General features: G+C 42.3%; 1 protein-coding gene across 1 annotated transcript in view; it reads right to left on the minus strand.

The window, feature by feature from the left end:
* CREBBP (CREB binding protein) overlaps nt 1-12,474 on the minus strand; it is a gene marked incomplete at its 3' end in the record, with an annotated part of 76,083 nt that overhangs the window by 32,832 nt on the left and 30,777 nt on the right. The window contains exons 4-9 of the mRNA XM_008936450.1: nt 12,203-12,452; nt 11,578-11,691; nt 4,304-4,546; nt 3,593-3,692; nt 2,267-2,413; nt 1,691-1,808 (exon numbers count right to left, since the gene is read on the minus strand). Of these exons, the coding sequence (XP_008934698.1) occupies nt 1,691-1,808; nt 2,267-2,413; nt 3,593-3,692; nt 4,304-4,546; nt 11,578-11,691; nt 12,203-12,452 (972 nt within the window). The remainder of the gene's footprint in view (nt 1-1,690; nt 1,809-2,266; nt 2,414-3,592; nt 3,693-4,303; nt 4,547-11,577; nt 11,692-12,202; nt 12,453-12,474) is intronic.

Consider the following 12,474-nt stretch of genomic DNA (forward strand, 5'->3'; position numbering starts at 1 on the left):
CCTGACTACCAACAGTCATTGCAGGGAATCAACAAAATCAGCCAAACACCCAAAGGAATGGAGGAAATCAGTGAAAAATAGTCCATGGGCACACACAACTAAACATTACATCTGTACAAGATGAAAAATCCATTTTACTCAATCCACATTGACAACAGATCAAATAAGACAGTCACAGTGCACAGCAAGGGAGACAATTGTGCTTGTCAGCAATTGCTGGACACCCACATGCCAAGTGCATGAGATTATGCACCTGTTAAAGGAAAAGAGAACACCCCAAACCCTCAAGATTACAATTCTTTTGTGGGGTTGCCTGTGCTCCTAAAACCCAGCGTTATATGGAGCAAAGGCTGAGTGATGCTTGTCCCACAATCATTTTGTCTTCATCCAATTTTCCTCAAAACTAGAATTTGTTATCACTGTAGGATTGAGTTCACTTCAGAAGCCTACTGAGACAGGTATTCACCAGCCTTGTTAAGAAAGTCCAGTGTCACAATATAAAGCTTTGTTTTTAGGTCATTCCTCTCCTCCAAATGTCTCAAAACACCACTGTTGCAGATGCTTTCTGCTGTCTGATCCCAAAGCACTAGAGCCCCTTCCCTCCTCCTGTTCAAGAAACTTTACCTGTAACCTTCCTACTCCTATATTTAATATTCTGCTACTTTCCCACTGCAAAGACTCCTGCAAAAGGACGTGTTCACAAAGAGCCCATACTACTAAAGCAATGTCAAACTCCTTACAGTGATAGCTCATACTAATCTGTTCTTCAATGTCAAAGTAGAACGGATGCTCCTCTAAAAGAAGGATGCAGTCCCACATGGCATTGTTAATAGCTTCTAAACAACTCCCTTCTTCCAATTTTGCTGCTTGGAGCCAAATGTATTCAATGAATTCCCATAAAAGAGACTTCTGGCAATGAGGCTCAGACAGCTGTTCTAAGGGGTGAAGAAAGATACTTCTGGGTATTTGCCTGGCATAGAGGTCAGAAGACAATTTTATAACCTGAAGTCTACTACACTCATCCTTACTAAGAAGGTATTTAGATGCCTACATGTTTATGAAATTCTTGCTCCCCTTAAAGTTGTTCTCTAAAGCTGCAACAGCAACCAAGGGTGATCACACACAAGTCTTCCTTGCTAAACCACCTCTTGGTAGCCATAAGGAAAACAGGATATTGTCACTGCCCAGTGGTGACACAGCAGCAGCATTGTGAGGATGGTCACTGCCTGCCTGCCTCTAGGAAGTGAAACCTGCATTCTGCCTTCAGCTCTTTGATGAGATGGTTAGAGAGGGGCAGATTAAGTGTTACCATCTTTCTGGATGATTATCACCTGAAATGCCACTAACTACTCTCTTCAGATACTCTTCCCTTGTTTAAGAAAGGACCTCACAATTCTGATCAGGTAAGACCTCACCAGGTGTTATTACTGGCACTACTAACGTTGCCTTGAACTGGTGAAAACTTCCAGGGAGTGGTTCCTTCAGGGTGGAATTACCACAGTGTCACAATGAAATCACATCCTCAGCATTTCAATCAAAAGGGATTTGCTCCCTCTGAGTAACAGAGATTTGAGCTGACGCCACTTTGCAGACTGAGTGAAATGATTCTCTATGGTTCTCGTTGTGCTTACAGATTTGTGATACCACTGCTCTTTAACATACACTTCACATCTGGACTGAAGCAACATACCCGACTGTTAGCAGATTCATACATGTCTCCCTCCACTTTCCTGGCATAAGCCACCAAGTTCTCCATCCGGCGATCCTTCAGTGCTGCTGGATCAGGAGTGGGGAAGATGGCTTGGACACTGCAAGGAAGGAGAAAGAATAAAAGACAAATTCTTAAAAAAAAAAAACTCAACACAGCTTTATGATATTCACCCTAGACATTCCCCTGATATAGCAGATATGTAAAAGCATATCAAAATTGTTTTAAAAAATAAATCAATATCATACAAGATTAAAGCAAATTCAATGATGAAAGAAATGTGAAGTTTAACAGTCGAGTCTAAATACTTGTTTACCACAGCAGAGCTAATTTACTAGCAGTATAAACTAATTTCATGCCCACTCCTTAATGAGCATGAAGAATGAACTGAAGAGGAGGGTTCAAGATAACAGCTCATCCTCAGCGGCCCAACATCAGAGAACCACTACTGATCAGAGCACCACTGATTTCTCAACAGCTTTTCAGCTAAATAGAACTACTGTGTTGAAATTCTTTAAAAACAGTGAGGAAAAGCACACAGTCTTGGTGAATACTTACAGTTTATGCACTAAATGATTGCGCAGGTCCTGAGTGACATGTTCATGCCATGCTTTCCTTACCCCGGTACTAGAAGGAGGTGCAGCCGTTGGCATTGAGCTGAGGTTTCCAACATTGCCAGAATTTGTGCCATCATTCATTAGTGGGCTAGAATAAGAAAAAAAGGGACAGTTACAGGAAGAGAATGTGGAGTTTTGCTGCGTGTCTGAAGGGACTGAGTAAATGCTTCCACCACTTCTAGCTACCGCATGAAACATTCCCCAAGTGAAATTCTGGTACCAACAAACTGCAACACTTAAAGCAGCAAAGCTCAGGAGTTTACAAGACAAGGTATGAACAACAAAGAATCACAGAATAATGAAATGTTTTGGGTTAGAAGGGACCTTAGAGACATCTAGATCCAACCCCACTGCCATGGGCAGGGACACCTCCCACTAGAGCAGGTTGCTCAGAGCCCCATCCAGCCTGGGCTTGAACACCTCCAGTGCTGGAGCATCCACAGCTTCCCTGGGCAACCTGGGCCAGGGGCTCACCACCCTCACAGTGAAGAACTTAAGTCCTTACATCTCATCTAAATCTCCCCTCTTCCAGTTTGAAGCCATAACCACTCATCCTGTCACTACAAGGCCTTATAAAAAGTCCCTCCCCAGCTTTTTTGTAGGCCCCCTTCAGATACTGAAAGGCCCCCAGCAGGTCTCCCCAGCTGGAGCCTTCTCCTCTCAGCTGCCCCAGCCCAACGCGCGCCTGCTTTGCTCCCAGCAGAGGGGTTCCCCCCTCGGGGCATTGCTGGGGCTCCTCTGGCCCCGCTCCAGCAGGTCCCTGGCTCTGCTGTGCTGAGGACTCCAGAGCTGCCCCAGCACTGCAGGGGGGTCTCACAGAGCTGGCAGAGGGGCAGGATCCCCTCCCTGCCCTGCTGCCCACGCTGCTGGGGGGGCAGCCTCAGGCTTCTGGGTTGCATTTGCACATTGTTGGCTTGTGTTGAGCTTTTCATCAATCAGCATCCCCAAGCCTTTCTCCTCAGGACTGCTCTCAATCCATGCTCAGCCCAGCCTGCATTTGTGCTCACAACTGTTAAGATATTTGTACACTGAAAAATAGAAAATATTCTTCCTTTGGGCATTTATTTAAAACCACTAAATATTCTGGGGACCTCTGGGGCAATAAAGTGGTAGATATAGAACTGAAACAGGAAAGAAGAGAGTAGCTGTAGATGTGACTGATCATTTCCATGCCAATACAATTAGTTTTTAAAGCATGCTCTTTATTTACATTTATAAGTATGTAAATAAATGTTTAATTGAGCAAGAATGAAAATGTGTGCATTACTTATTTGTCCCAAGGGATGTTGGAAGAGCAGTTTCAGAAATTAGACTAGCTTGCTGGTCTGTTGTTATTCCTCCTGCGGGAAGGTTCATCTGGTTGGCTCCTTTGGGACAAAATTAAACAGCATTAGTACCCAGTTCACAATTTTGATGGTAACATGTCAAAACTACACTTTACTGACCCAACCAGTTAACAAAAGAAACAGCATATCAGGCAAGTACTTTTATGATAACATCTCCTGTGGTGTATATACGTAGTTACTTTTGGTTCCATAAGTTACTTTCAGTCTGAACAAAGACTAGTCTATTAAAATTAAATTCATAAACTCTCAAGTTATGTTTGATAAGCTAAAAAGAACATAAGACTAACATCTAAGTTCCAGAAATAAATTAGCATTTGAGACAGAATTGTCTGCTGGAATAGGTGAAATACTTGCTAAACCAAATTCCTTCAGCAATTCTGTCTAATCAGACAACACTAAGCTATGGGCTGTATTTTAAAAGAAACTAAACAATGGCAGAAGAAATGTATTCCAAGCTTTCTAATATTCAAACATAAATAAACAGTAGTTAAATAAATAGTATGATTTGAATTTATTGATCAACATGAGCAGAAAGTCACTCCTGTGATCAAGTGCACAGACTAGACTATCCTAAAAACTCAACAGTTCAGTTTATTTTAACACCTCAGCTTCTGGGTGCTTTTTCCACCTACCCAATGCACTAATGGTCCTCATCTGCTGGTGAGCCTGAGGCTGTGCTGGCTGTTGGCCTTGTACCTGGGGCTGCAACTGTGTCTGAGGCTGGTTGCCATATGGCAGCCCCAGAGCAGCGTAGGCTCGTTGCATGGAGCTGGGGTCAATGGGATTAGGATTACTTAGCGACGGGGTATTCTGCTGGCCTGCGCCAACAGAGCCCATGGAGTTCTGGATTCCACCAGCTGGAGACCCTAAAAGGGCTATAAAAAAGAAAGGATAAGAGAAAATTGAAAATCAGTGAGGACAAACAATACCATCATGCCAAGAATCAACAGAACATGCATAGAGTTCTATGGTGTGTGTATTTTTCTGCCAAAGGACGGAACAACACCCAAGATGCCAAGTAGGGAAACTCAGCCTTTGATTCTACAGGATGGAAACCACCCTAGCAATTAACACGTGCAGTCTAAAGAGAAATGCTGTAAATTTTGGACAGATAAACCCGTAGTTACTGTAATATTCATGAAGTACAGACTCCAGTATAAGGCTAAACAGGATTTTCATGCCTGGGACAGTAGACTAAGGAGGGGGGAAAAAAATTTATTCCTCTACTTCCCTCTTTCCCATCAAGCCCATTTAAGGTCAAAATATTTGGCTCCAGAACAGAGATCCTGAGTTCAGCACAAATACTGTGTCCTTGGACACTAAGGTAATACTGAAGATCTGTTGGTAGAAATTTTCATTCCAAGCAGTCACTAGATGCATTCTCTGAAGGCCAAATTACCCTAAAACCCAAGTTATTCAGACATATGAAAAGCCCTGACTGACAAAATCTAAATTAATTTGAGGAGTCGGATAGGGGATGAGCCTGCCACAGGTTTTGGTGAATAATTAGGTAATAAAATTTAGGCATTCATTAACCTATATGACCACCACAACCAACCAAACAACCCCTCTGAAAGCACAGATGCAGGGAAGAGTCATTTCCATTGTAGACAGAAGATGAAAACAATAAAGAAAAGTAGTTCTTGCTAAACCCAAAGAATAAAAATCTGCTTTCTGGTCCTCTTTTTAGCTGCCATCCTAAGTCATAACAAGTTCCATTGTGAATGACACGTGGAACATATGCTTCACTATGGAGATGCTGCATTCTGATAACCAGGACTCTGGTAAGACTTCACATTTTCCCCCTTGAGTAATTAAGTATCTAATGTGCATTACAAATTTGTGAGCTAAACATAGCAAGGGTAATAGCTTTTAATATAGGCAACAGTAGCTGTTTTACTGAAATATTAAGAGAGGCACATGGTTAGGGGAAAAAAAGAAAAACAGGAAAATGAGCCTTCTGAGACATTAACAGCATTATCTATCTAGGCTTTCTTAAACCCTTACCCACTATGGAAACTGAGAGAACTAATGAAAAGGATACACAGGCTTTCAGTTTCCATCCAAGAGAAAAAAAAAAACACACATTACAGAGCCCATACTTTGCACTCTCCAAACAAGAATTCAGTTTGATCTCATTGAACAAGGAACTACAAATAAATATAGTCAGATATCCCCCCTCTCCAGATCAAGCAGCCTCACAGAAAACATCCCTTTTTACACCCCCAAGGATAATCCACAGTATTTTCAACACAGGGTTTACATGTGCTTATGCTCTGCCAACACATTGATCATAACTTTTGAAATTTATCATTTCCAAGCAAGTTTAAAAAGACAGACAGAAGGTGATTGAGATCCTATCAGTTTCATAAAAAAAAAAATAGAGAGACTATTAAAGAGCAATTGAATTTCTTGTTGGACTTGCACACAGCACTCTGGAATCACACAATGTCAGAGAAAGATGCCTTTACACAAGTGCAAGCCAAGAAATAGGAAGCCTCTAGAAAGGCTAAACAGCACAAAATTTGTGGCACCCTGGAAATGAAAAGGCTTCAGAGGCTGTTGTGACAGCAAAGGATTGATGCAGGAGCTAATAAAAATTCCAGCTTGTTAGAGAATGATATTTCTCTGGAAAAGTTACAACAAAACACCCCCGTATGCTTTCAGCACTGGCTGTAAATCAGAGGCACATCTCTGGAGATGACAGAATGACCAGGGGTGATGCTGCAGGCTGGAACAGGAGAAAGGCTTCTAGCCATCCCACTGAGGGTAGCCAAGCATTTCACCATTCCTCATGGTCTTCTGGGGAAAAAAAGCTGGCACTGATCTGAGGACTGCAAGCGGCTTGAAGCTCACAGTGAGGCTAAGACAGAGCTTGGAGAAGTCAACCACCTCTTGCCCATGGGTTTGGGTTGACTTTGGCAGTGGGACTGGCTACCATGAAGTCCAAGTTCAGCCCTTGTGTTAGAGCAGCTTTAGGAACCACAATGCTGCCGAGTCCAGGGAAGTCTACCTCAGTTAGATCAGTCTTCCAGATCTCTATTTCTGCACCAGGTCAAAGACTACTTATAAAAACTATTACTGCAAGGGGACAATGTGGGAGGATTACCATGCTGACTTGCAGTTTGAGACGACTCATGATCTCTAGGGAGACCTGGCAGTGCTGGGCTAATGGTTGAACTTGATCTTGAAGGTCTCTTCCAGTCAGAATGGTTCAATGACTCGATGAAGTTCCACACGTGTGCACGTACCCATTCCAGCAGGCAAAACTCACTAAAGCTGGTAAACAGCCAAATGTTCCCTCCACACTTCAAACTGAAGTGTTATTGCTGGGGACACACTACGTTCATACACCAAGGATTACACTTGTAACAGGGAAATGAGTGATTCTGACTATTTGGTCTCAGCTTTTCTGTATTTTATAACTCGCTCACAGCATAATGTATTGAGTAGTTTCACAACATGAGGAATCCCATTTCCAAGGGTTTTTTCTGTCTGTTTGTACATTGGTTTCATATGAATGCATGACGTTATCTCAATGTGTCAAACAAGATGGAGTGAGAGAGTATTAAATTTCCCTGCTGGACAGATCAAGTGCAAACACAGTCCCTTCTGTGGCAGATACCACAGGAAATCAAATCAATTAAAATAAATACAGCACTGAAACAAACAGGAGTTATCACATTAGGCCACTCTTACATGAAACAACATCTACTGTGATTTGTTTTATTGCCTGATGCTTCCGATATTGATTTGCTCCTGACAGAAGCTCCAAGTGTGAGGATAACTCTGCTCAGGACCATTCAGGTTTGAAATGCTTTAAAGACAACTGAGCTCTGTATGTCCCACTGTTACAGTCTCATGTGTTTATATATTTTAAGAGTGAAAGTTCAAACAAGCAGAAGTGAAGCAGCCCCAGAACTTCCTGAGCAGCCCGATGAGGCCCTCCAGATGTAATCTGAATGATCAAACACCACCTCATCTACAGGTCTGCTGTTTCAGGGTGTAAAGCAGATAATGCTGCCAGAATGAAACTGCATCTGTGTCTTCTAGAGGGGAACCCCTCCACCTCACCAGCTGATTAGAACTGACTTTAAACACAGACTCCTAATGCTATTTAGAGTATGAATCCCAGTGCTTCTTTAACCTGAGCACCCCAGTGAAAGTAACACATTAATCCATTTTCGAGAAGCTAACTTTAAATTCTTCATTCTGTTTCCAAATTCTATAACTGAGACTTATTCAACAATGTTCAAATACTCTGTCCTGTAGCTCCTCACTCTGCTCATTACATTGGTTCTAACTCAAAAGGGGCTGGAGCAAAAATTTTGCTGGTGACCTTGACTCACTTCAGCACCAGCCTGTCCTGTGCCCAGAATTCAGCAGCTATACAACGGTAAGTGCACACGAGCCTTTAATTAAAGGCTGTATGATAAATCAAATAATGGGATAAGTAAAGATTTTACGAGCAACTTAAAAGTAGGAAGTGTCAGTATTAAACTTCACCACCAATGCTGTTTTAATTTTTAAGTTAAGCATTAAACTAAAAGCCTTCACAGCACAGCATTGTATTAGTCAATGAACGGAACTTCTCAACCCGTGGGCTAACCATCTATCCTGGGGCTTGGTGGAATAACTGAGAGCTGGTAGGTCACCATTATGTGTCATTTCCAGCACTTGAAAAAACAAGAGACACTTTTTTTTCTAGCTTTTAGACAGTAAGACTTGAACAAACTGGATTTCTCTTCCAGTTTTCCCAGGGAATGGGCTCTAGTGAAGAAGGAGCTGCTCCTCTTCTGAACACATCTCCCTGTGCACCAACGTACTCCTCCCTTCTCTGCAAAGGGGTACTTCCCAAATGCTCTACACAGCCAGGCCTCCTTTCCATTTCTGCCAACACTCAACAACCTGGCTCCCTCAGCAAGCTAGCTCCTAGTCCCTATTTCCTCTTCCCTCATCAGATTCCCACGCTTCATCCCCAAGTCCACACAGTCCAGAATTTCTGGCCTAATCTTCTTTAAAATCCCATTTTTAGGTGAAGATTAGTGGTCTCAAATTTACAGGAGAATGAAGAATTTCAAGCATGTGTACGACAAGATGAATCTTTAGAAAAATAAGTGTTATGATAAAGCTATAAAACTAGGGAAGGTATCAATAGCAGTTTATAAGAGTGTGCAAGTCAAACTGTGGTAGGCTCAGCAAGGGGGCAAGAAATACTTCCCAAGAGAAACATCCTTCCAACCCCAAGACATTTCAAGTAAATTTCAAGTGATTACTTCAAAACACAGAAGTCACTGCTCTATTCACAAGAAAAGCTTAATGTTTTAGCATGTGAAAAATAACAAAATAACTAGACCATGTCCAAAAGTGTCATATTGAAAGGTTTTATTGAACCCCTCCAGGGGTGGCGACTCCATCACCTCCCTGGGCAGCCTGTTCCAAGGCCTCACCACTCTGCCAGGAGAGAAATTCTTCCTAATATTGAATTGAAACCTCCTCTGCCACAATTTAAGCCCTTGTCCTATCACTGGTTACTTGGGAGAAGGCATGTTACTATCAGCAATTAAAAGACAGTTCAAGATTACTTTAAAAAAAGCTACACAAGTGAAACCTGGCACAGATGTTCCTTGCACAGAATCAAAATACTAAAAGATGGAGTAAGAAGCCTGTACAGAAACAGCTCCATGGCAAGAGCCCAAACCCCAGGACTTTTTGCAGCATGCAAAACCCCCAAGGAGTAGGAGCAGACAGCCACAAAGAGCACAGGAACCCCTGTGGATGGGAAGGGTGGAAGCAAGCCCCCACACTGCCATGTATCAGCAATGCTACTTCAATGGAGAATTTCAGGCAGAACTTTCTGGAGGACTAGCACACTTTGAAGGAGATGCTTTAAAGTCCAGCAGAGATACAACAGGATTCAAAATAACCATGGTATATCAGGAATGAGAATAAGAAGGAAGGTTCTAGGACTTGAAGTCAATGACCATCCCATGGGCAATCATTCTATAAGGATGACAGGCTGATAAAATAACGAGAGTCATTACACTTATAATTTCTTTTTCCTTTTCTAAATGTTTTCATCATATTCTGCTGTAATTAGAGCTCCTCCTCCCCTCAGTTTAGTAGATGCTGCTATGATTATTTATTCCTAAGAGAGTCAAGATTTCCTTCAAGCCTTAACTTAACCTAGTTTATGTTAGTTTTCACCAGATTTGGCAGTGTTTTCCAATGCAGATATTAATGTACATCATTTCACAAAGGGCATTTTTGAACGTCTAAAGGGGGTCATCCTTTAATACAACTACACAAGTATTTTTAGTGTTCATCCTTTACCTTCAAACAAACCCCAAGATGTTACGTGTATGACTCAGACAATCCAGAACAAAGAACCTTAACCTCAGCTCACTAAGCTGCAAATATTGATGGTTACTACCCATGCATTATTGATTAATTGAATAGAAGATTTCCTCTTTATCTCCCCCACATGCAACAAACTCTACACTTAACCATGACCATTCTGTTGCATTCAAACAACATCCTACTTGATCCCATAATGAATTTATGTTTGAGGACTGGTTTTGTTCAAGTGCTTTCTCTTTTGATAAGTTGCACGAATGACGTACAAATACTGCACAAACTCCTTTTCCACAGCAGCTTGTATTGAAAAACCAATCCTGTTTGTGCTCAGCGTTGTTAGCACTTTGATAACAACTGTGTAATACGGATGTTATGCACAAATGGACCGTGCCATTAAAGGCAAAGCTTTCAACACAGTTTTCTATGGTCTAACATAATTAATTGCTTGCAACAAATCACTACTTTCAACACACAAGACATATGTTGTTTTACCCAACTTCTCCTTGGTAAACAAAAGCCCAAATCCTTACCTTCAGGTAGTTCTGTATTTATTTTTTTCAGTTTGGAGGGAAAAAACCACCCTCCTGAAACTATAATGAGAGCATCCCAAATGGATAATTTGGACAGTCTTACAAGCTACTCTCTCACCTTAATCTCACCTAACCTAGGAGCTCTTCTCTATCCTCCAAGGTTTATTAGTGTTCCTCACTGCAGTCTCAGCCTACATGGAAATTAGCAGAATGCTTCTAACAATTCCACTGTACAAGCTTTGCACATCCTCCAGCTGTTTTCCACTTCTTAATCCTTCTTTAAATTCACCTCAGTATAGCATTACTTAGATTGCTAGAACTGCTGCACTTATGCTGTAAAATATTCTAGCTTGGCAACTTTTCAAAGGATTGGATGAGAAGCAAACCTACCAAGCTAAGGTCAGTATTCTCTGTTTCAGAGCAAGAGGGAAAAGAAATGCACTAGAAACTGGCTGCCCCATCAGCAGTAACAGCCAAGCTACTATAAAACACAGGAATACTGTGATCTGCAGAATTTGGTGCTTGTCTGTAGCAGCAGTAAATACACTTAATGACCAAGACACCCAGGCCAGATCATTTTGTGCACAAGAATGTTTTGGGTTTTTTTTACCAAATATTTTTAATAATTCTACATCACTAGCATGTTGACTTAAGTTGTTTCTAGCCACAAGAAAAATAATAAAATAGCTTCTGTCTTCCCCAAAACCTTAACTCTATCCAAAACTGCATTATAACTGGACTCCATTGAGCTGCCTCACAAAAAACACCAGTTAAGAGTTGCCTTTAAAAACAGATGTGAGCTTAATAATTGGGAAAGTCTCAGATCGTGCACTTAAGTAATAAATTGCATTCAGTGATCAGAAAGGAGAATTCATCCCTGTATTAATACTTGTACAAGATTATTAGACAGCTATTAAGTTTGTTTGGACACTGTCAAAAGTTTATTTCTACACTGCACATCTGATCCACTTTATTTTAACAGTATCCTTTTGTTGTGACAGCAGCAAACAGCTACTTACGTTGTTGATTTCTTTTGTCACTGGCATTTTTCAAAGGAAGGCACACAGGACAGTCGTGCCGAGTACAATTCTTCCAGTGGGAGATGATTTGTCTCGAAGATGCACAATGAGCAACTGTAACAAGGAAAAGCAATAGAATTAAGGTCACTCCTTGGTTAATTGGTTTTGAATGAACTCACCTAATTTTTTAGAGTAACTCTTCTCTCTCTGTAACAAGCAATACTGGATGTAGAACTAAACACAGCTAAAGGAAACTAAATATACACCACTAACAACTGAAGGAAAGCAGTACTAAAGCCTAGGACAAAGACATGGTGGATATTACATCCTCTTTGTACAACAGAGGAGATGAAAAAGATGCTTGCAAGGCTACGTTGGTACTGTCCTACTTCTAAAGGGCAAATATTGCATTTTGTTTTCTAAACTGACAATTGCAGCGAGATCAGAAAGGGAAAGGGGGCGAAGGTAAGGAAAAAGGGGAGCAGCTGTTTGATGAGAGAACCAGTTCTGGCCCTCGTTTGTGCCAGGCCTAGGCTCTCCTTGACAAGAGGAGAAGCGCTGCTGACAGGCCCGAGCAGCCTCGGGGGGCTGCAGTGGCAGAGCAGGCTCGGGGCGGCGGGCTCACCTTGGCAGGCCTTGCCGGCCTGGCAGTGCGTCATGTGGTTGAGGACGTTCTTCATGGTGCGGCAGTGGGGCAGGGCGCAGGCCCGCACCTCCCCGTTGGCCTGCTCCCGCCGCTGACACTTGTGGGCGTGGAGCAGCAGCACCAGCTGCTGCTGGATCAGCTTGCGCTTCTCCGGGTCCGCCGTGGGCCCGGCCGCCATGGCCTGCGTCGGCACGATGCCCACCGCCTGCACCTGGGTCTGCATCTGGGGCTGAGAGAACAGAGAGGGTTAG

Source organism: Merops nubicus, unplaced genomic scaffold, assembly GCF_000691845.1.
Source record: "Merops nubicus isolate BGI_N331 unplaced genomic scaffold, ASM69184v1 scaffold3033, whole genome shotgun sequence".
Classification (NCBI taxonomy): domain Eukaryota; kingdom Metazoa; phylum Chordata; class Aves; order Coraciiformes; family Meropidae; genus Merops; species Merops nubicus.